The sequence below is a fragment of the Coregonus clupeaformis genome, chromosome 14, assembly GCF_020615455.1.
Source record: "Coregonus clupeaformis isolate EN_2021a chromosome 14, ASM2061545v1, whole genome shotgun sequence".
NCBI classification, from domain to species: Eukaryota; Metazoa; Chordata; class Actinopteri; order Salmoniformes; family Salmonidae; genus Coregonus; species Coregonus clupeaformis.
In genome coordinates this window covers 27388679-27413577 of record NC_059205.1, presented here as the reverse complement: position 1 = coordinate 27413577, position 24899 = coordinate 27388679, and the positions used below count along the sequence as shown (strand labels likewise).

Genomic DNA, 24899 nt, shown 5'->3' with positions numbered 1-24899 from the left:
GTAAGCGACCGCACCTCATGTTATAAACCGCTAGGGGGCGCCAAGCACAAAATGTTGGAAAATTGATAGAAACAAAAACAATACGTTTATTGCAATTTCAGAGCAGCATTTATGATAGCACTTAAAATGTTAAACATTTATAATAAAGTTCTCATTAAAATATTCATGTTCTATCTGGCGTGAAACATTCCCATGGATAGTCAGTAGCCTATTGATAGCTTTTCCCAAATTGGAAAATATCTGTAGTGATATGGAACCCCAATTTCAGGTTTGGCTGCCACTTGGCTAAAGCTTAGAGACTTGGAGATGCTTTGCTTAATAAAAATCTATATAGAAGAGAAATAAAAAACATTGGCATGTCCAATAAAGTGCTCTCTGATTGAATCAAGTTTTGGTGAATGACAATGTGCCACTGTTCAGTATTATTAGTCCGTGATCAAGCAACATGAGTTGCACAAAAATAGGTCTCCGTGGCATCCTGAGGCAGTGGTGGTGTTGAAACATGGGTCATGTTCATTAGGGCACGCAACAGAAAATGTTTTGCAACAGAAAAAAAAAAAATGAGTGCATCTTATTGGACAAATCCAGATATTCTTTCCCTGTTTCAGTCCATTGTCTTCTGTTTGGTGCCTAATTAACTACGCCATGGATTGTCATCTGAGTTGTCGGTTGAGTCCACAGTAATATAATGGTACTGGAGTGTGTCTTCAGGTGAGGCTGTTTTCCTCTGACCCTAACGAGAAGATACTGCAACAGTCTCCACCTCCCTGTCTGTGCTTTGACCTGACCGGAGTGTCTTCTCTACTGTGGATGGTGTTGGACTCCTGCCAGCTCCCTCATTTTGAACTGCCTACGGAAGAGGAGCTTAGGGATTGATAGAGAACAAACAAGCGTTAACCACAGTTTGTTTGAGAGAACTTAAGTTAGTGAGGATCAATGATACCGATTTGATTGGATTTGAGACTATTATCTAATGTAGGAATCAAAATTAAAAAAGGGATTTATCTCACAAAACCATAATGACTACCAAATATCACCCTGACTGATGACTACTACAGTGAGCTGGTATAGAGCGAAGTAACTAGTAAACTGTACCTCCTGTCTGGTATGAGGCATAATGTGCGGTAGAGATCAGCTGTGGAGGGCATGCCAGCGTCAGATGCAGATTTAGGAGTCGAGAACGCAGTGTGCGTCCGGGATTTGGTCAGCATGGCAGGGGTGGAGGGGATATTCATCTCTGGTTCACTACCTAGAGGGGAACAGGGACTGTGACCAACCACTCAAAACACCATATGATTCACAAAATATCATTCGTGTGGGTTTTTTGTGGCGATGCCGTATTAAACAGTCTGCTGCCCATCTTCCAATGCAATATTTTCTACACAAATTTCCAAATAGAATCAGCAATATTCATTTTCCATTAATCCCGATCTGGATTAGCAATACGAATTGTTGCTGTGGCAATCATCATGACTTACTGATTGATAAGGCACGAGGAGTTTCTGACGTGGAATGTCTTTTACGGTCCACGAACGGAGTCATGTTCAAGAACTGATTCTTGAGCCACGAGGCACGGTCTTCCTCAAAAGCCCTTTTCTGTCAAAACACAAAGGAAAAAGGGGTAAGACGCAGTTAAGTGACAACTTAACAAAATATAACAGTTCCAACTCGAGAACTTGCCAAAAACAAAATGGATACCTCATGACCGAGGCGAATGGCAGCGTCAGTAAAGTTCTTTCTCTCCCTCTCAAAGTTCCTCCTCTGCTCGTCAAAGAGCCTCCACTCCTCTTTAAGACGCTCCTTCTCCTCCAGAGTGTAGCAGTCATTCAGCAGAGCGGCAGTCTCGTCATCATAGCAGGGAGAGTTGAGCTGCTGCTACGCACACAAGGAAAGGGAAACGGATATAACACTTGACTGAGTAACTCCTGTAAGGGTCAAATTCAAGGCAATAACAACAGATGTACTGTAGATCAAATCAAATCTTATGTCACATGCGCCAAATACAACTGGTGTATACTTTACCATAATAAAAATAAAATAGTAACACAAAAGGAATAAAATAAAATACACAAGAATGGAGCTACATACAGGGAGTACCAGTACCAGATCAATGTGCAGAGGTAAGATATATTTGAGGTAGATATGTACATGAAGGCAGATACTTGTAGCTCGGTTTGAAAAGAGAGTCTTGTGTTGCGTTGTGGGTCTAACTAACCTGTAGGAGTTGCTGTTGGGTCTGGATAAAGTCTTTACACTGCTGGACCTCCAGTCTCATCCTCTCCATCTCCTCCTCTTGGATCTGTCTGGGGACCAGCTCTTTACCAGCACACTGCTGGCTCTGCTGCACCAGGGAGGCTGGGAGGTGGATGATACAACACATTATGATCAATGGTGGAGAAGAAAGCTCCCTGTGACATATAGAATGTCTTGGTAGCAGAGTAGTTTAAAATGCAGTCGTACTGGTAGTGATTTTATGGCAGTCAGCCATAAATGGATTATTTCATTTGCCTTCATGTAACACCAGTTGATGACCAGAGAAAGCCAGTGATGACTACTAGGGGAGTTACAGATTGTCTACTTCCATGATAATATGCATGATATGTGTTGGTACCCTGGCTGTCCAGTCTCTCCATGTGGCTCTTTAGTCTCCTCCACTGCTGTCGGATGCTATTGGTCAGCTTCTCCCGGGCGTGCTCACAGGACTGGTCCCTAGCATGATCACATGACTGATCCAGGGTCTCCCTACTGCAGTCACCAACCTCCTCCTCCCTGTCTGGGCTGGCCTGAAAGCACAACGATAGGCATGATCACTCCTCTACTCTCTACTATGTTTATAGCGAAATGTCAATTCCATACTATGTAAAACGCTTTGAGATTTTGTGAATGGCTCTGCATAGACATGATTCCTGATTAACATTTGCAGGAGTATTTTTTTTAAATACATTTATCTAATCCATCTATTACCACGTAAAAATAACTATGTAGACTATTGCTACGGTGTCTCAGATAGGACAATCCATCAATTTACCCGTTCCAGGCTGTCTTCCACACGGTCTCCTCTGGAGCTGGAGCAGGATTTCCTAGGACTAGGACTCAGAATGGACACCATCTCCCTCTTCATCTGCTGCAGCACCTTCTTTAGCTCAGCGTTCTCCAGCATCAGGGCCCTCTGACGACCCTCGTAGTCACTCAGCAGGGACTTGTACATCTCCCCCTCATGTCTACAATCATGGCAAATAAACACATACTCGTCAAAGTGGGATCTCCAAAGCTATGTAGGATTTGTTGCATCAAGAGTTGATGAAAGCACCCAAAACAGACATGGTTCAGTTAGATGAGTGTTGCTACCTGGCCTCCACCTTTCCAGTCTTCCATTGGCTTCTCTTCCCATCAGCCCGTCCCAAGTAGTTCAATACATCAATCGCTAGTAGAGATAAAGGGAGGGAAAATGGGAATGAGGGACTTGCTATATAGGCCTACATCATTTTCAGTGTTCTCAGTAAAAAATAATAAAAGAGGACACTTGGTTGCAAACATATTCACATTTCCAACGACCTTTGGAATAAGGACGAGGAAACAATTGTCTTGAGATCATGCTCCAGCACCCCTACCTAGTTTCTTATCCCTCTTGTCCACCAGTAGCTGGTTGAGGCGTTCTTTGAGCTTGGCGCTCTCCCTCTCCTTCCTCTTGGCGTCATGGCTGTACTGAGAGGCTCTGCTGGCGATGATGCTCTGGAGCTTCTGCACCTGGGGTGTGTTCAGTAGGGAGAAAACATTTTGAAACTGGGATGTACTACCTGAATCTATCCAATAAGAACACAATAGTTTTGTTTTCGCTTACAAAATGTTTTGCTATGGTGTGCACTACTGAGCAAGATGCTGGTTAAGACTCACACACTCAAAACTAAATTTCCCATGGATGCTTGCAGCTACGTAAGCACATCACTCAATGATTAACAATTTTACCTCATCTTTTTCTGTTTTCAGGCAGTTCTGCAGAGTCTTGTTTTTGAGTTGCAGCTGCCTTTCTGCCTCGTGCAGTATTGACTTCTCTCTTTTGTAGAGCTCCAGCTGATCCTTTGGACAATTACATACTTTCTGTACATGTTACATCAACACAATTTTGCATACTCAATATGTGCTCACCTTGACGACAAGGTCATAACAATAGCATGTTGTATTCTAAGCAGTAAGCACCTTTCAGGACACCCTCAAACCTCAACTTAGCTCCCCAAGCTAGTATTTACTGACATTTTGCACCCTGCCTGGAAAACGATCTATGGGGAAGACTGCCTCACTGACCTTGAGTCTGGAGTTGGTAATCTGCAGGTGTTCCAGGGCGCTGGAGCACTTCAGCTGCTCGGTCTCCTGCTCCTGCAGGCTGCGCTGGCTTCGGTGGTGCATCTGGAGCAGCTCATACATGACGTTCAGGGCTGGCACCGTGTTCAGCCCCCCGCTTCCCTCTGGTGAACTGGACTCAATACAGGCAGAGGAGAACCCCAGAGACTCCATCTCCTGTACAAGCCCCAAAAGAGGGCAGACAAATGGGTTAGCAGCATACAGTGAAAATTAAACTAGATCAATGAATAATCATTGAGCAACTTCAGATACACAAAACCACAAATCAAGCAGTAAAATAAGCATCAAGTACATAAACAAGTAGCACATTACGCAAAGCCACTCAGAGTATTGAAAGAGTATGGATTTTTCCAAATGTAGCCTAAATAATATTAATTTCAGTACCTGATTGATGTATGAGGTACACTGGGGAACATTCTCCTCAGTGCAGAAGGCACTTAACACATTGTAAGAACTCTTGGACAGTGTCATGGTGGAGGAGTGCATTGTAGGAAGGTTGTTATGATGCTTCGAGGGGGACATCGTCATTCTTGATATGCTGGAGATCTCATGGTTTTCTAAACACAGCAGGGAAATAGAGATAACAACCAATTGATAAATCACAAGTTGACAGGCAGCTATGAGGCAAAAAAATAGAAAAGTGCACAAAAATAGGGCTAAATCCCACACCATCTAACAAAAATCCATTTAAAAACAAACAATTGTCTATTTTGTCCCCGGGTCCCCATTTGAATTAAATTACCTATTGATGGCTCTATGGTTGCTGTCGTCCACCAGTCTCCCATGTCAACACAGCGTCAGGACCCTTGGGAGGTCATCCGCGAGATGACAGACCGACCGACCGGAGGCTGCACTCACTGGAACAGAATCCTGAAATAGAGCATCAAGTCAGTGACATAAGACTCCAATGCAGGATAATCTGGGTCGATTCTTCACTAACGCCATGCGGAATTAAACGTAATCTGTGTGTTGTGCCAGCATGGGACGGGTTGGGGGTGGGTAGGGCTTTCAGGCCTTGGCTGTTACACTGGATTGTAGTAGAGTGATACTTTGAGCTTGAGTAAAGATAGTTTGCATGTTAACTTTAACTAGGCTGTCTGTGGCTGTATGCCAGAGGATGGCTTTTAGACACCCACACAGAGAGGCCACTGACTGCGGTGTGTGAAAGGTTTAATTAACAATGTCAGTGGCATTGAATTCAAAATGCTTAGTTTGAGAAAAATGGCTTTAACAGAGGCAACTGCAGACTCGCACTTAATTGTTCCCTTTGACTCTATAATATGATCCTTAAGATTTTCCTGGTGAAACAAGCTCAACCACATTCTACACTCTCGCCACTCCCCTTTAAATAGGTAACAGTACAGTTCTCGACAAACTCTGTTTAAACATACATTGTGCATTGTAGACTTAAGTATAGTAGTATCGACTTGTGACGGCCGGCCGCCCAACAACCTGCCCGCTTGACCCTATCCCCTCCTCTCTTCTCCAGACCATTTCCGGAGACCTTCTCCCTTACCTCACCTCGCTCATCAACTCATCCTTGACCACTGGCTATGTCCCTTCTGTCTTCAAGAGAGCGAGAGTTGCACCCCTTCTCAAAAAACCTACACTCGATCCCTCCGATGTCAACAACTACAGACCAGTATCCCTTCTTTCTTTTCTCTCCAAAACGCTTGAGCGTACCGTCTTTAGCCAACTCTCTTGTTATCTCTCTCAGAATGACCTTCTTGATCCAAACCAGTCAGGTTTCAAGACTGGTCATTCAACTGAGACTGCTCTTCTCTGTGTCACGTTTGCTCGCCGCACTGCTAAAGCTAACTCTCTCTCCTCTGCTCTCATTCTTCTAGACCCATCTGCTGCCTTTGATACTGTGAACCATCAGATCCTCTCCACCCTCTCCGAGTTGCGCATCTCCGGCGCGGCTCACTCTTGGATTGTGTCCTACCAAGTGGCGTGGCGAGAATCTGTCTCTGCACCACATGCTCTCACCACTGGTGTCCCCCAGTTCTAGGCCCTCTCCTATTCTCTCTATACACCAAGTCACTTGGCTCTGTCATATCCTCACATGGTCTCTCCTATCATTGCTACGCAGACGACACACAATTAATCTTCTCCTTTCCCGTTCTGATAACCAGGTGGCGAATCGCATCTCTGCATGTCTGGCAGACATATCAGTGTGGATGACGGATCACCACCTCAAGCTGAACCTCGGCAAGACGGAGCTGCTCTTCCTCCCGGGGAAGGACTGCCCGCTCCATGATCTCGCCATCACGGTTGACAACTCCGTTGTGTCCTCCTCCCAGAGTGCAAAGAACCTTGGCGTGACCCTGGACAACACCCTGTCGTTCTCCGCTAACATCAAAGCGGTGACCCGATCCTGTAGGTTCATGCTCTACAACATTTGCAGAGTACGACCCTACCTTACACAGGAAGCGGCAAAGGTCCTAATCCAGGCACTTGTCATCTCCCGTCTGGATTACTGCAACTCGCTGTTGGCTGGGCTCCCTGCCTGTGCCATTAAACCCCTACAACTCATCCAGAACGCTGCAGCCTGTCTGGTGTTCAACCTTCCCAAGTTCTCTCACGTCACCCCGCTCCTCCGCACACTCCACTGGCTTCCAGTTGAAGCCCGCATCTGCTACAAGACCATGGTGCTTGCCTACGGAGCTGTGAGGGGAACGGCACCTCCGTACCTTCAGGCTCTGATCAGTCCCTACACCCAAACGAGGGCATTGCGTTAATCCACCTCTGGCCTGCTGGTCCCCCTACCTCTGCAGAAGCACAGTTCCCGCTCAGCCCAGTCAAAACTGTTCACTGCTCTGGCACCCCAATGGTGGAACAAGCTGCCTCACGACGCCAGGACAGCGGAGTCACTCAACACCTTCCGGAGACACTTGAAACCCCACCTCTTTAAGGAATACCTGGGATAGGATAAAAGTAATCATTCTACCCTCCCCCTACCCCACCCCCAAAAATAATACAAATAAAACTGATATAGAAAAAATGGGATATATTGTAAAGTGGTTGTCCCTCTGGCTATCATAAGGTGAATGCACCAATTTGTAAGTCGCTCTGGATAAGAGCGTCTGCTAAATGACGAAAATGTAAATGTAAATCTAGACCTGAGTGTCTCAATTGCCTTGGGCAACACGTGATACCACCACAGTAGAAGGTAAGTCGAGCCACAGTGGCAACAGCCATGTAAGAAAGCAGTGGGAAAACACCTTCTAAGGCGCCCTTATCCACTGACCCAGGCTGCATCTTATGTACACTGATACTCACTCCTATTTAACCAAAGATACTGGTTTCCTCTTTTGTCTGATTTAACTTTGCCCTATGTCACACTGGAGGCAAAGTTACCACATCCACTGTGCCTCCATCTAAATCCAAGAAGAGCAACCAACTAGCTAGCTAACAAGAAGCAAACATTTTAGCTAGTGTTGACATTATCATTGGGTGAATACACAGTCAACACACTTAGGCACATTTTCATACAGTATTTAACGCAGTGTTTTACCCAAAAGGCTCAGACTTTTCTGTTTCCATCTATGGGGACAAAGCCAGGCCAATGGTACTTTTCAGATGGCATTTACATAACACTGGCTAACTGTGAACTTTAACACCTTCTCACAAAGCGACTGCTTTGATTATGCATAGATTATTGATTCTGATTGGTCCTCTGTAGCTCAATTGGTAGAGCATGGCGCTTGTAACACCAGGGTAGTGGGTTCGATACACGGGACCACCCATATGTAGAAATGTATGCACACATGACTGTAAGTCCTCACTGTCAGCCCTAGCTATGAAGAAATAATTTCCCTAGTATAACATAAGGGTGTGTATATACAAGTATAACACTGGTATTACAGTCGAAAAGCAGTAGCTATAACATTCCTACTGTTTGCTTCTTCTTATCATCTGCAACTGAGTCAAATAAACAAACGGGGCTCATTTGAAAACGTAGTCACAAATGTAGTTACAAGCCAAGTTAAAGTTAGCTAGCAAACGTCAGCTGTCTAACGTTAACTAGTCACTATTTTTAGCTACTATTAATCTGTTCTTGAACTGGTTTACCTACAGTTACTTTACCTAGCCAGATAGAAAGCTGCTAGCTCCTGCAGTAGCTAGCTAACTCCGTTTTGATGAAACGTTGGTTGTATAATAGCTATGTGTGTATAAAGTTAACTAGCTAACGAAGCTAGCAAGGCCATGGCTGAATAGTGGATACTCACTTGACTTGATTAGCCTGCCTTAGTGCCTGCACAGGCAACTCTATGCGAATCCGAGAATGCTAGCGTAGCATACAATGTCGTCTATGTCTAGTTCTTGACAGTGAATGCCAAGCCACTTGAATGATTCCGCTCACATTGACTCACTGTGGCCCAGTTGATCCCACATTCACAAAGTTTTTTTTTAAACGTTTTTTTTTAAAAAGGGGACCTCTTTCTGGCTTCAAAATAAACACCACGGTCATTGGCGAATGCGTTGTCAAGCAATCAGTATCAGTCCGCTGTATTGGATCATGCGCAGACCATTGACGGACTATTTATGCAAAATAAAGAAGTCAGGTGCATTGTAGTTCTTTTGTAATGTGATTTACACCCACACAAGTGGGTCGCTAGTGTTTTATGTTAATGTAGGCTCTAGTGCAGGGCCGACCAAACTCGGGCCCGCGGTTCAGTTTGGCCGCCAGTTTCCCAAAAAATATCATTTTAATTTTTAGGAACTTAGTCTGGGTGTCAATTTACTGTTGAGATTTAGAAAATTAGAATACACAAGGTGCACTTTCGAAATTTGGTAGTGCATCTGCAGTTTTCCACTTCTTATGTCAGTCACTGATTGCCACTCAATGAGCCCATGTCAGCTAACATTATTTAGATCACTAGGTAAGAGTCTAGCCAGCTCTCTAAACCTTGTAGTAGGCTAATCATCACCAAATTACTGACCAGGCATGCAGGGCATGTGCCCAGGGGCCCCCATTGATGTTGTTAGTCACTCTATCTAATATGAACATATATGAATTGCAGGAAATTAGCTTTAAAACTGCAGAAGTTTCTCACCACCCCATAGCAAAATGTGTAAAATGGCAGGAAATTAGCTTTAAAACTGCCAAAAAAATATGAACCTCATGGCAGAATGAGTAGAATTGCATGAAATTCGTTTTAAAACCGCAACATTTTCTCTATACCACATGGCAAAATGTGTAGGATTGCAGAAAATGTACTTTAACTGGTAGTGCTGGTAGAGCACGGCGCTTGTAACGCCAAGGTAGTGGGTTCGATCCCCGGGACCACCCATACACAAAAAAAAAAATGTATGCACGCATGACTAAGTCGCTTTGGATAAAAGCGTCTGCTAAATGGCATATTATTATTATTATTATTAAAAAAAGTATCCACTGCCAAGAGGAGGGGGGGGACACCAAACCAAATGTCGCTTAGGGCCGCATAAAGGCTAGAGGCGCTTATGCCTGATGAGCTCTGATGTTTTTCTCAACTTTCCAATGCATTTTAGTGACTTACTGCTGCAAAGACAAATTGTTAAACCTTTCCCATAGTCAAGTGATTTGAAACATATTCAAAAAGTAAATGTTAAGTGAAAAAAATGAAAAGTGAAAGAAACTAGAAAGTTCGAACTGCATAAACCTATTTGAACTTGGCGCTAGAAGGTGTAGTATGGTCTAGGCTAGTCTAGAGAGCAATAATACCACGCAAGCAAAAAAACAACACTATCAGACATCTTAAATCGTGGTCCTCTGTAGCTCAGCTGGTAGAGCACAGCACTTGTAATGCCAAGGTAGTGGGTTCGATCCCCGGGACCACCCATACACAAAAAAAAAAAAAAAAAGATGTCACATCATTTATTATAGTAATTTGTCTGATGATCATAATACATGTATTTGATGTGTTCAGACTCAATCTTGGTAAAATAGTATTATTCTATAATTGATGTATTCAAATAGCTACAGTTTTCTTAAAAACGAATTCAGAAGTGTTAGATAGAACCTTATTGCTGAACCCAGATTGACATTTCAGAGCCATAAGGTTATACTGTATCTGAGATTGCTCCCCCCTAAAAAAACAGATTTACAAATGTCTCAGGATTTTGATACTCTGCCATTTAGGTACCTTTAAGGTGAGGACCTTAATGGGTTATGAAAGAAGAATTCACTACAAAACAGTTCTGAGATCTGGGATGTGAAAATATTGATAATCATTATCTCAGAACTTTGCATTGCGTATTCAGAACCTTATTGTCCCAAGGTCACGATTTCTAAATACATAACGTCTATTTGTTTGGCCCGCGGCCCACCACTCAGATTATGTTTTGGCACACCAAGCCCAAAGGTTTGAGAAGACCTGCTCTAGTGTAATTGTGTTTCCATCCGGAGTGTGACACTAAAGACTTGGGGCGAGCACAATCAACAACCTCTGCATCATTCAAGACAGTTGCTTTGTGATAAGGTTTTGAAGTTCACAGTTAGCCATTGTTATGTAAATGCATTCTGAAAAGTACCCAAGTCTGGGCATGTCTGCCGGAGCCATGGCCCAGTGAGACACGGGTGCCGGCCCACATAGATGGAAACAGAAAAATCTGTTTTTTGGGTAAAACACCAGGATAAATCCTAACTGGAAACTCGCCATTAGTCCACTGATTTAGCCTACCTATGAGTGATATGAGTGAATGCACGCATTTCCTCTACTACAGTGGGGAAACAAGTATTTAGTCAGCCACCAATTGTGCAAGTTCTCCCACTTAAAAAGATGAGAGAGGCCTGTAATTTTCATCATAGGTACACGTCAACTATGACAGACAAATTGAGGAGAAAAAAAATCCAGAAAATCACATTGTAGGATTTTTAATGAATTTATTTGCAAATTATGGTGGAAAATAAGTATTTGGTCACCTACAAACAAGCAAGATTTCTGGCTCTCACAGACCTGTAACTTCTTCTTTAAGAGGCTCCTCTGTCCTCCACTCGTTACCTGTATTAATGGCACCTGTTTGAACTTGTTATCAGTATAAAAGACACCTGTCCACAACCTCAAACAGTCACCTCCAAACTCCACTATGGCCAAGACCAAAGAGCTGTCAAAGGACACCAGAAACTAAATTGTAGACCTGCACCAGGCTGGGAAGACTGAATCTGCAATAGGTAAGCAGCTTGGTTTGAAGAAATCAACTGTGGGAGCAATTATTAGGGAAATGGAAGACATACAAGACCACTGATAATCTCCCCTCGATCTGGGGCTCCACGCAAGATCTCACCCCCGTGGGGTCAAAATGATCACAAGAACGGTGAGCAAAAATCCCAGAACCACACGGGGGGACCTAGTGAATGACCTGCAGAGAGCTGGGACCAAAGTAACAAAGCCTATCAGCCTATCAGTAACACACTACGCCGCCAGGGACTCAAATCCTGCAGTGCCAGACGTGTCCCCCTGCTTAAGCCAGTACATGTCCAGGCCCGTCTGAAGTTTGCTAGAGTGCATTTGGATGATCCAGAAGAGGATTGGGAGAATGTCATATGGTCAGATGAAACCAAAATATAACTTTTTGGTAAAAACTCAACTCGTCGTGTTTGGAGGACAAAGAATGCTGAGTTGCATCCAAAGAACACCATACCTACTGTGAAGCATGGGGGTGGAAACATCATGCTTTGGGGCTGTTTTTCTGCAAAGGGACCAGGACGACTGATCCGTAAAGGAAAGAATGAATGGGGCCATGTATCGTGAGATTTTGAGTGAAAACCTCCTTCCATCAGCAAGGGCATTGAAGATGAAACGTGGCTGGGTCTTTCAGCATGACAATGATCCCAAACACACCGCCCGGGCAACGAAGGAGTGGCTTCGTAAGAAGCATTTCAAGGTCCTGGACTGGCCTAGCCAGTCTCCAGATCTCAACCCCATAGAAAATCTTTGGAGGGAGTTGAAAGTCCGTGTTGCCCAGCGACAGCCCCAAAACATCACTGCTCTAGAGGAGATCTGCATGGAGGAATGGGCCAAAATACCAGCAATAGTGTGTGAAAACCTTGTGAAGACTTACAGAAAACGTTTGACCTGTGTCATTGCCAACAAAGGGTATATAACAAAGTATTGAGAAACTTTTGTTATTGACCAAATACTTATTTTCCACCATAATTTGCAAATAAATTCATTAAAAATCCTACAATGTGATTTTCTGATTTTTTTTCTTCTCATTTTGTCTTTCATAGTTGACGTGTACCTATGATGAAAATTACAGGCCTCTCTCATCTTTTTAAGTGGGAGAACTTGCACAATTGGTGGCTGACTAAATACTTTTTCCCCCACTGTATGTTACCTAGTAAATGCAAGCACAAATACAAAGTCATGTTACATTAAAATACCACCCATAGCACAATTTAATTGTTCATACATAATTACATAACCTTCACACATTATACAATCAAATATAAAAAGTAATATATTCCTTATTGATCACCATATAGAAACCCTAAACAATTTTCTAAATACATTTCCCAACACATGAATAGAGCTTTAATGCCTACTAAGATATGTCACACACACACACACACACACACACACACACACACACACACACGGCTACTTTATAGGGTCTATCCAAAGCAGCAGCAGGTGGGTTCCTTGTCTATCTTGTACTTCCCAGAGTCAGGCTGGTCTCTACAGTCAGCCATAAAGGCCTGCAGCTGGGACACCAGGACTCTGTCCTTCTGGTGTTGCTGAAAAGAAACAGTATGGCAGTTAACTTTCTGAACATCTACATACAGTACTATACTATTACCATGTTGTATTGTGTGCTGTAACGTTACATATACCTATATACCTGGAAGGAGAAGCAACATTATACCAGATCATTCAAGTAGCATCTTTTCTCATTGAACAGGCATACACAAGATAAACAGGGATGGTTACTTTTGATTATGTCATGCCATGTTAATTCAAGTCCAAAGCTGACCTTGATGGTTTCGTATGTGTCTGTGATGAGGGCAATGAACAGACTGAGCACCAGGTAAATGAAGAGAAAGATGAAGGAGTAGAGGTAGAGCCTGCTGAACAGCCACACCATGTTTCTCTTCCCTCTCATCTTCTGGAACGTGGAGTACAAGTCATCACCGTTGATCAGAGAGAACAGGCACTCCGTCACCTTGTCCAAGGTCCGGAACTGGTAGAAAATCAATTGGTAACACTTTGCATTAAGGTATGTTGTGTTATAAAGGATTTTTAAAGGGTTTATAAGTAGTTTATAAACTGTTATTAGTTATATGTAATAAACCATGGTAACACATTGTTTAAAATTGTAGCCCTTCATATACTGGACTGACCTTATATATGTGGATTCTAAAAGATCTTGGGCCCACATATACAGGTACTGTATTACCTTTTTGGTTTTTAGTGTACCTACTTACCTTCTCATGATACGGCCCCAGAACGATCCAGCCACAGAAACAGTAGCCCAGGTAGATCAAGCCAACGCAGCAGGAGAAGCGGATCACATTTGGAAACGCTGCCCTCAGGGTCAGAATTAGGATCTAGGAGGAACAAGGAACCTTACCCATCTATGTTTCACTATTTGAATATGTACTGTCCTTTATGAACTCTATGTACTGTAATGTTCCTATTCAAAGAACAAATCATTGCGGTGGTGCTGATGGAACATTGCTGTTCAATTTAGTTAATTTCTTATGTTAGTCCTTACGTTATATTTCTTAAAGAAACCCAGGTAGCGGATAACTCCAACCCAGACAAGCATTGTGGATGTCCCAAGCAAAATACTGCAGACATCATAGTTTGTAAGGTCCTGAAAAATACAGAAATATGAATGTCATATTGGACATACAGACACATGATCAAAATGTATGTGCTCAGGTGAAGCCACTACACCTTAGTCTGTATTCCTATTTTGAGGGCGGATCCAGCGATGGTGAGTGTATCGCTGACGATGATCAGAATATACCAGCCATTCACAAACTCCATGCGCTCAGACCAGGACACAGTTTTACCAAAGTAGGTGTGGAAGAATGCAGTGTAATGCTGAATGAGAGAAATCACACCATAAGCAAAAACACATCAATATTAACGCTATTGCTATAGTGAGTAGGCCTACATGCTATCATGAGCTGGGTATGCTTCTACTTGTATATTGTATGAATACCTGACCGTATTCATGGTATGTACAACCATAATATTTAACCTATAAAACCTATAGAATGGTCTTCTTAACTTACAAATTGGAGCTGAGATCCATTGCAGACTGAGCGTGTGCACAAGATGAGTGAGGTAAAGCAGGCGAGGATGACGAGGGAATCGAACAGCAAGAGGAGGTGGTTGTTCTTCCCAGCTGCAAATTCAATCAAACAGTAAATTAGCTAGTGGCACTTTTCCTCATTCATATGGGATGGAGGCTGACAGATTACTGCCACTGAATATGGTAGGATCTCTACAGTAAATTTATGAAATATGGACTGTAGAAACTTGGAGGATGAACATGCTGAACAACAGATTATGAACATTTCCTAAATGTTTTAAATTGTGCCCCCTTCTGGCTTTGAGAGGCACAGCACTTGTTAGAACTACAGTGTGTTACAAATAAGGAGACGAGACTGTCTGGCTCAGCTCACTAAACATTTTAAATCTTGACTACTGAGGTCACAAAGAATATAGCTATTACTCAGTCATATCGTATGCTGACTAATACAGTTAGTCAAGCAAAGCATTTTTTATATATTTTTTACCATACTGGGATGGTCTTATAAAATACTTACAAGTGCTTGCAACATTCCAGTCTTTACATTCATTGATTCCAACATTATTTTCTAAGTTAATCTTTATCCTCCCACTGTGTGCACGGTTGTCAAACATTATCTGCCAAAAATAAAGTCAGACAGAGACATCAATTGTTAGTGAGTTCTAGCAAGGATGACTGTATCCAGGCTTCAACAGCTGGATTTCTGCTGGTTTAAGTAACATTTTAAATGCACTATTACTAGAAAACAGAGAATTGACTAGTTATTCCATGACACAAATTAATCATTAAACTTTGGGGACTCGCTACTGGTTTCCATTTGTCTTCTCCATTGACACAGAGGACAGCTGCCACACACTTAAAAGCCTACACTTAAATGCCTAAAAGAGCTTGAGGAAGTGGTTTCCTGAGTCATACAACCCACCACCTACCATTATACTAAAGTCATAACAGTCTGGGAGCTCATGGTGGCGCACTGTCTGCAGGTTGATGGCTTTCAACGTGAGGTAGATGTTTACTGACAACAGCCTGAGTGAGAGACAGAGAAACATTTATGATTATTGAGTACAACAAAATAAACCTAATATAGGGGACCAACTGTAGTTTGACTGTTGGTCTGGTCAGTCACCTTTTAAAATCCAGAGAAAAGTTCATGTCTCTTGACAAAGTTTTATCCTCCAATGGCTCCAGAGGAAATATGGAAATACATTCTGTTAGAAAAAACACAAAGGTCTTCATAATATACTTTAAATCACTTTAATGACATGACACATTTAGGTCTCTACGCTTAAGATTCAGTGGAAACACTTGTAATGGTTACAAACAATTCCCAAACTTCCTGTTTCTGCAGTCACACAAATGAACTGACAACGAGATCCTTTTCCAAAATACTATACAGTGAGTGTATAAACATTAGGAACACCTGCTCTTTCCATGACATAGATTGACCTGGTGAATCCAGGTGAAAGCTATGATCCCTTATTGATGTCACCTGTCAAATCCACTTCAATCAGTGTAGATGAAGGGGAGGAGACAGGTAAAAAAAAGTAATTCTAAGCCTTGAGAAAATTGAGACATGGATTGTGTATGTGTGCCATTCAGAGGGTGAATGGGCAAGACAAAATATTTAAGTGCATTTGAATGGTAGTAGGTGCCAGGCGCACCAGTTTGAGGGTGTCAAGAACTGCAATGCTGCTGGGTTTTTCACGCTCAAAAGTTTTCCTTGTCTATCAAGAATGGTCCACCACCCAAAGGACATCCAGCAACTTGACAACAACGGTGGGTTACACTGGAGTCAACATGGGCCAGCATCCCTGTGGAACGCTTTCGACACCTTGTAGAGTCCATGTCCCGACGAATTGAGGCTGTTCTGAGGGCATAAGGGTATGCAACTCAAAATTAGGAAGGTGTTCCTAATGTTTTGTACACTCAGTGTAAATCTATCACAACAACAACAAACAATCTGGGCACTGACAGCTGTGGGAAGCCAGGGATCTATACCTATTTACAGATCCCTGGCTTCCCCCAGCTGTCAGTGCCCAGATTGTTTGTTGTTGTTGTGATAGATTTACACTGAGTGTACAAAACATTAGGAACAGTCCACAGTCAGTGTTTGGTTGAGCATCCAAGCAGATATCTAACAGCTGGAATAGATTAACCCAACAAAATAACTTACATACAGTGAGGGAAAAAAGTATTTGATCCCCTGCTGATTTTGTACGTTTGCCCACTGACAAAGACATGATCAGTCTATACTTTTAATGGTAGGTTTATTTGAACAGTGAGAGACAGAATAAAAACAAAAAAATCCAGAAAAACACATGTCAAAAATGTTATAAATTGATTTGCATTTTAAATGAGGGAAATAAGTATTTGACCCCTCTGCAAAACATGACTTAGTACTTGGTGGCAAAACCTTTGTTGGCAATCACAGAGGTCAGACGTTTCTTGTAGTTGGCCACCAGGTTTGCACACATCTCAGGAGGGATTTTGTCCCACTCCTCTTTGCAGATCTTCTCCAAGTCATTAAGGTTTCGAGCCTGACGTTTGGCAACTCTAACCTTCAGCTCCCTCCACAGATTTTCTATGGGATTAAGGTCTGGAGACTGGCTAGGCCACTCCAGGACCTTAATGTGCTTCTTCTTGAGCCACTCCTTTGTTGCCTTGGCCGTGTGTTTTGGGTCATTGTCATGCTGGAATACCCATCCACGACACATTTTCAATGCCCTGGCTGAGGGAAGGAGGTTCTCACCCAAGATTTGACGGTACATGGCCCCGTCCATCGTCCCTTTGATGCGGTGAAGTTGTCCTGTCCCCTTAGCAGAAAAACACCCCCAAAGCATAATGTTTCCACCTCCATGTTTGACGGTGGGGATGGTGTTCTTGTGGTCATAGGCAGCATTCCTCCTCCTCCAAACACGTCGATTTTGGTCTCATCTGACCACAACACTTTCACCCAGTTCTCCTCTGAATCATTCAGATGTTCATTGGCAAACTTCAGACGGGCATGTACAGTGAGGGAAAAAAGTATTTGATCCCCTGCTGATTTTGTACGTTTGCCCACTGACAAAGACATGATCAGTCTATACATTTAATGGTAGGTTTATTTGAACAGTGAGAGACAGAATAACAACAAAAAAATCCAGAAAAACGCATGTCAAAAATGTTATAAATTGATTTGCATTTTAATGAGGGAAATAAGTATTTGACCCCGTCTCAATCAGAAAGATTTTCTGGCTCCCAGGTGTCTTTTATACAGGTAACGAGCTGAGATTAGGACCACACTCTTAAAGGGAGTGCTCCTAATCTCAGTTTGTTACCTGTATAAAAGACACCTGTCCACAGAAGCAATCAATCAATCAGATTCCAAACTCTTCACCATAGCCAAGACCAAAGAGCTCTCCAAGGATGTCAGGGACAAGATTGTAGACCTACACAAGGCTGGAATGGGCTACAAGACCATCGCCAAGCAGCTTGGTGAGAAGGTGACAACAGTTGGTGCGATTATTCGCAAATGGAAGAAACACCTTTCATTTTTTGGTTATTATTCTGTCTCTCACTGTTCAAATAAACCTACCATTAAAATTGATCATTTCTTTGTCATTGGGCAGACGTACACAATCAGCAGGGGATCAAATACTTTTTTCCCTCACTGTACTGTTTATTTCCAGTCAATGTGGGCGCATACACTACCGGTCAAAAGTTTTAGAACACCTACTCATTCAAGGGTTTTTCTATAGTTTTACTATTTTCTACATTGTAGAAAAATAGTGAAGACATCAAAACTATGAAATAACTGTAACACTCTGGCTCTATGGACGTTTATATTGAGCCAGGGTTGTTCATTTTCTTGTGTTGGGTGTATTTCATTTGGTGGTGTTGGGGATGGGTGAGTTTCATTTTGTTTGTGTCATGTGGTGATTGGTCGATGACTCCCAATCAGAGGTAACGAGTGTCAGCTGTCGGCTCGTTATCTCTGATTGGGAGCCATATATATTCTGTGTGTTTTCTCCTTTGTTTTGTGGGTTATTGTTTCTTTGTTGCTGTTAGTCGTATTTCAGTTTAGAACTTCACGTATCGTCATTTGTTGTTTTCTTCGTGGTTGCTTTAAGTTAATAAAGTCATTATGTTCACTCGCAACGCTGCGCATTGGTCTCCTCCTTCAGACGATCGTGACAGAATAACCCACCACAAAAGGACCAAGCAGCGTAACAAGCGGCAACAGGACCTACCTACACAGGAGTTATGGACGCCTCCTAAGGTCGGGACATGGGAAGAGTTATTGGACGGAAAGGATCCTTGGGCACAACCGGGAGAATATCGCCTCCCTCGTGAAGAGCTGGAGGCAGCCAAAGCCGAGAGGAGGTGGTACGAGGAGGCAGCGCGAAGGCGAGGCTGGAAGCCCGTGGAAGAGAGGCAACCCCAAGAAATTTTTTGGGGGGCACATGGCTTGGGCAGCTGGGCAGCAGGAGGCTGCCACAGGGAGAAAAGGAGAGAAGGCTAACGGAGTACGGGAGCCATTGGCGAGTGGAAGGAGGGAAGTTGTTGTGGCACGGCATGAGAGACTGAAGTGTGTTCCCAGTCTGGTCCGGTCCGTTCTTGATCCCCAGTTAAGGCCAGTGGTGGGTGTTCCCGGTACGGACCGGTCTGTTCCTACTCCACGCACCAGGTCCACGATGTGCGTCGCCAGCCGGCCAGAGTCTGCCGTCTGCCCTAGGGCGTCTGAACTGCCCGTCTGCCAAGCGCTGCATAAGCCGCCCGTCTGTACTGAGCCTGCAAAGCCGTCCGTCTGCCATGAGCCTTCAGAGCCGTCCGCCAGACAGAATCATACACCTGCTATGGAATCAGCAGGAGCCGACGCAGCCTATGCTGGACTGGAGGCTCGGGTTCAGTGACGGCAGGAGCGGCTCATGCGGATGGGAGCCGTCCTGCTGGAGGTGATGACTGCAATCCGAGGCTGGGGTCCGCCTCCACCGCTAGCCGCCCAGCCAGCACCATCAGCCAGCCATGAGCAGCCAGACCCGTTAGCCAGCCATGAGCAGCCAGATCCGTCAGCCAGCCATGAGCAGCCAGATCCGTCACAGCTAGCCATGAGCAGCCAGATCCGTCAGCCAGCCATGAGCAGCCAGATCCGTCAGCCAGCCATGAGCAGCCAGATCCGTCAGCCAGCCACGAGCAGCCAGACCCGTCAGCCAGCCATGAGCAACCAGATCCGTCAGCCAGCCATGAGCAGCCAGATCCGTCAGCCAGCCACGAGCAGCCAGATCCGTCAGCTAGCCACGAGCAGCCAGATCCGTCAGCCAGCCGTGAGCAGCCAGATCCGTCAGCCAGCCATGAGCAGCCAGATCCGTCAGCCAGCCATGAGCAGCCAGATCCGTCAGCCAGCCATGAGCAGCCAGATCCGTCAGCCAGCCAAGAGCAGCCAGATCCGTCAGCCAGCCATGAGCAGCCAGATCCGTCAGCCAGCCGTGAGCAGCCAGATCCGTCATCCAGCCAGGATTCGCCAGAGCCGCCGAGCCAGGATCCGCCAGAGCCGTCCAGACAGGATCAGCCAGAGCCTTCCGCCAGACAGGATCAGCCAGAGCCTTCCGCCAGACAGGATCAGCCAGAGCCTTCCGCCAGACAGGATCAGCCAGAGCCTTCCGCCAGACAGGATCAGCCAGAGCCTTCCGCCAGACAGGATCCGCCAGAGCCGTCCAGCCAGGATCCGCCAGAGCCGTTCAGCCAGGGATCCGCCAGAGCCGTTCAGCCAGGGATCGCCAGAGCCGTCCCAGCCAGGATCCGCCAGAGCCGTCCAGCCAGGATCCGCCAGAGCCGTCCAGCCGGATCCGCCAGAGCCGTCCAGCCAGGATCCGCCAGAGCCGTCCCAGCCAGGATCCGCCAGAGCCGTCCAGCCAGGATCCGCCAGAGCCGTCCAGCCAGGATCCGCCAGAGCCGTTCAGCCAGGATCCGCCAGAGCCGTCCAGCCGGATCCGCCAGAGCCGTCCAGCCAGGATCCGCCAGAGCCGTCCAGCCAGGATCCGCCAGAGCCGTCCAGCCAGGATCCGCCAGAGCCGTCCAGCCAGGATCCGCCAGAGCCGTCCAGCCAGGATCCGCCAGAGCCGTCCCGCCAGGATCCGCCAGAGCCGTCCCGCCAGGATCCGCCAGAGCCGTCCAGCCTGGATCCGCCAGAGCCGTCCCGCCAGGATCCGCCAGAGCCGTCCCGGCCAGGATCCGCCAGAGCCGTCCAGCCAGGATCCGCCAGAGCCGTCCAGCCAGGATCCGCCAGAGCCGTCCAGCCTGGATCCGCCAGAGCCGTCCCCGCCAGGATCCGCCAGAGCCGTCCAGCCAGGATCCGCCAGAGCCGTCCAGCCAGGATCCGCCAGAGCCGTCCCCGCCAGGATCCGCCAGAGCCGTCCAGCCTGGATCCGCCAGAGCCGTCCCGCCAGGATCCGCCAGAGCCGTCCCGCCAGGATCCGGCCAGAGCCGTCCAGCCAGGATCCGCCAGAGCCGTCCAGCCAGGATCCGCCAGAGCCGTCCAGCCTGGATCCGCCAGAGCCGTCCAGCCTGGATCCGCCAGAGCCGTCCCGCCAGGATCCGCCAGAGCCGTCCCGCCAGGATCCGCCAGAGCCGTCCCGCCAGGGATCCGCCAGGAGCCAGCCAGCCAGGATCCGCCATCTAGTCAGGTGCTGCCCCTTAGCCCGGTGCTGCCCTTTAGCCCGGTGCTGCCCCTTAGTCCGGTGCTGCCCCTGAGTCCGGTGCCGCCCCTTAGCTCCGGTGCCGCCCCTTAGCCCGGTGCTGCCCCTTAGTCCGGTGCTGCCCCTTAGTCGGTGCTGCCTTTTAGCCCGGTGCTGCCCCTTAGCCCGGTGCTGCCCCTTAGTCCTGTACTGCCCTTTAGTCCGGTACTGCCCGTAGTCCGGTGCTGCCCCCTTGTCCCGGTGCTGCCCCTTATCCGGTGCTGCCCCCTTATCCCGGTGCTGCCCCTCAGGCCGATGCTGCCCCTTAGTCCGGGGTTGCCCCTTAGTCCAGGTGGGGTTAGGTGGAGGGTGGTCATTGGGAGGAGGCTACCGAAGCAGGTTGTGACTGTGGTGGGGTGGGGATCACGACCGGGGCCAGAGCCGCCACCATGGACAGACGCCCACCCAGACCCTCCCTAGTCCGGATGTTGGTGCGCCGGAGTTCGCACCTTTAGGGGGGGGTACTGTAACACTCTGGCTCTATGGACGTTTATATTGAGCCAGGGTTGTTCATTTTCTTGTGTTGGGTGTATTTCATTTGGTGGTGTTGGGGATGGGTGAGTTTCATTTTGTTTGTGTCATGTGGTGATTGGTCGATGACTCCCAATCAGAGGTAACGAGTGTCAGCTGTCGGCTCGTTATCTCTGATTGGGAGCCATATATATTCTGTGTGTTTTCTCCTTTGTTTTGTGGGTTATTGTTTCTTTGTTGCTGTTAGTCGTATTTCAGTTTAGAACTTCACGTATCGTCATTTGTTGTTTTCTTCGTGGTTGCTTTAAGTTAATAAAGTCATTATGTTCACTCGCAACGCTGCGCATTGGTCTCCTCCTTCAGACGATCGTGACAATAACACATATCGAATCATGTAGTAACCAAAAAAGTGTCATGTTTTCAAGAGTGTGCAAAGCTGTCATCAAGGCAAAGGGTGGCTATTTGAAGAATCTCCAATATAAAATATATTTTGATTTGTTTAACACTTTTTTGGTTACTACATGATTCCATATGTGTTATTTCATAGTTTTGATGTCTTCACTATTATTCTACAATGTAGAAAATAGTACAAATAAAGAAAAACCTTTTAGGTGTTCTAAAACGTTTGACTGGTAGTGTATATTAAAACTAAAAATTATTCTCCCTTATCGTATATATTTTTTAACATATCTAAACCATGTTATTATCCTCTCGTATAGAACACTTGAGGCTATCACTAAAAAATAAATACATAATGAAATGGTGTGCTCTTGTACCTTTGTCGACATGTGGGTCTATGTCAAAGGTGTCGTTGCCAGGGGAGATGCTGCCTTTCCTGTAGAACTCCTGACAGAGGGTCAGAGGGGTGTACTCCCCCTCTATCTTCTCATAGGCATGGTTCCCTACCGTCAGGTTCTGCAGGTTTATAAACTAAAAATAGGAAAATATAGTGAGACATGATATACAACCATGTTCTTGGCCAGATTTGCCACAGGTGGCACAAATGAGGAAACGCACTATATTGTTTTGTCGTCAACATTTTTAGGGTAGCTATAATTTCACTATAAACTCCACTGTTTGAAAAGTCTCATATGACTCTGTGTAACAATTTTAGATGACACATCGGTGAATCAGCTACTGTATGCTTTAAATACTGTGCTGTAATCTACAGAAGACAATTAATCTACACCGGCAGCCAACAAACAGTGAGAAAGACTTCACTGTTTTTATGTAAATTGAAGACTACATTACCGTATCGATGATGTAATAGATGTGGTCGTACACATCTGTTTTGGTGTACACTGCGTATCTGTCCACATGTTGGTCCTTATATTCTTTCAGGAAGAGGTGTTTAAACACCATCAGGTTTTCCTCTTTAAAGGTCACCATCATCTCGTTACTCAATCCAAAAGACACTAACTGAGGAAAACAAACATGTAATAGATACATACATCAATTCTGCATAACACAAAGCATTTCAGATTTTTTCCTTGTATTAAGTGAATAAAATATTTTTGATTTTAGACATTCTCTTTCTAGGGACTTCCATAATTGTGAAATCCCACTTTGGCGCACAGTCATGGTTTAATGGGGAAATGGTTAAATCTTTGGGTATTTCACTTCTCTCTAAGTGTGTATATTGTACCTATATTTTACATGACCAACAGTAGTAGCCTAAGTCTCCTCCTACACTGTATTCTACAGTAGCTTACCTGGAACGTGATGATGGCAATTTTCAGAATCTGTAACATCAGTTTCCATGGTTTCCGGCCCCTGGCTCTATATTTTTCACAGGGGTTCATAAAGAAGTACTTGAGCCTCCTCCTGAAGTCTTCCACCACTTTGGAATCACTGGGGTTCTGTTTGGAGATGGGGCACAGGGTGCAGTGGCCGTTTGGGCTCCTCCCCTCTGCTGGCCCCTGGGGCACAATGGGCTCCACATCATCCATCTGTGCAAGGCGATCCTTCTATACTGTAGGTACCACTCGATTAGTCACACACAGATTTACATGACAGCCACGGTCAAGGGAAGAAGTGGCAGTGGTTAAAATGAATCAGCATTCTGATTGTCATTTCAGCTGGTGTTTAGTGAAACACAGGATTTCACCATCTTGGAATTATGAACTAGTACTAGGCTACTGAAACTAATATAGAGAGAGTCAGGCAGAGTCAATCAGACATGTTTCTGAAAGTGCAGAATGATTATTTACAATTCAATGTGATGAAAGAGATAGTGTTCAACCATTCCTTTCATTCTGATCTTCATCTAAACAGGTTTGACTGCATTCAATGACTTTTGTCACTGTCACGTTTTCTGCTCCCATGGGCTCCCATGGGCTGCATGAATTACACTAAAACATGACAAATTACACTAGCCTGTGATAATGATAATAAAGTGTTATTACCTCTAAGCAACTGTTAGCCTACTTATTTTTCAGTACTCATTAGCATGAAAATGTAGGCCTACAGCAGAGCAAACACATAAACAACTTTAAAAAATACTTTAGTAAATACCTTTAAAAAATGTAATGTGGTCCACATAAAGTTCCTGTTCAACTATAATTTATACTGTCTGTCTAACACAGGTGGCAAAAAAGACAAACATTTACTGTCCCAAATTACCAAATATAAATCAGGTTATAACCTCGTTAATTGCTCTTTGTATTTAAATGTCTTCAGCTTTATCACTTTGCTAGGTCATTCCTACTAAATGTTTGCACATACGTAGAACATTTACCTGTAATCCAGAGCTGCACCTGCCGCGATCTACTGAGCAGCTTGTTTAGCGCGTGAACAAGCACATTTTTTCTGTCAACATCGGACAGAACAGACACAGAGACACTCAATCACTGTGACTGTCATTCTAGCGCGTCATTCGACGGTTTTCCTGTTTTTCCATAGTAGCGGGAAGATATTTGGGGTGGGGAATAAAAAACAAAATCCCCGTGCTACAGACAGCTATAGGTCCGCTAATAAAGGACTAATAAAGGCCCAGTGCACTACTTTTGTGTCCGCTAATACAGAACTAGTAAAGGACCAGTGCACCACTTTTGTGAAAAAATTTAATTGTCTAACTAAAAACATTTTTGCCCATGCTACAGATGGCTA

General features: G+C 45.0%; 2 protein-coding genes across 3 annotated transcripts; both read right to left on the bottom strand.

Moving 5' to 3' along the window:
• Positions 1-66: 66 nt before the first annotated feature.
• On the bottom strand, positions 67-8840 carry ssx2ipa (synovial sarcoma, X breakpoint 2 interacting protein a). Of its 2 annotated transcripts, none has more exons than XM_041896440.2 (14): positions 8592-8840; positions 5102-5229; positions 4744-4916; positions 4303-4515; positions 3967-4077; positions 3612-3747; positions 3349-3424; positions 3029-3221; positions 2612-2783; positions 2216-2355; positions 1699-1875; positions 1479-1596; positions 1096-1249; positions 67-864 (listed from the first exon to the last, which is right to left on the bottom strand). In XM_041896440.2, exons 2-14 carry the CDS (start codon positions 5142-5144, stop codon positions 837-839), a joined length of 1734 nt encoding a protein of 577 aa, XP_041752374.1. In that variant the 5' UTR covers positions 5145-5229; positions 8592-8840; the 3' UTR covers positions 67-836. The 2 variants fall into 2 exon arrangements, with proteins under 2 accessions (XP_041752374.1, XP_041752375.1); XM_041896441.2 differs by having other exon boundaries at positions 1699-1872.
• A 3878-nt stretch (positions 8841-12718) lies between these two features.
• Positions 12719-24734, bottom strand: mcoln3a (mucolipin TRP cation channel 3a). Its single transcript, XM_041897039.2, has 13 exons — positions 24529-24734; positions 23504-23763; positions 23043-23210; positions 22568-22721; positions 15734-15815; positions 15537-15633; positions 15125-15224; positions 14588-14700; positions 14244-14393; positions 14059-14160; positions 13769-13891; positions 13318-13524; positions 12719-13081 (listed from the first exon to the last, which is right to left on the bottom strand). The coding sequence occupies exons 2-13, from the start codon at positions 23738-23740 to the stop codon at positions 12959-12961; spliced, it is 1656 nt and encodes a 551-aa protein (XP_041752973.1). The 5' UTR covers positions 23741-23763; positions 24529-24734; the 3' UTR covers positions 12719-12958.
• Positions 24735-24899: the final 165 nt, after the last annotated feature.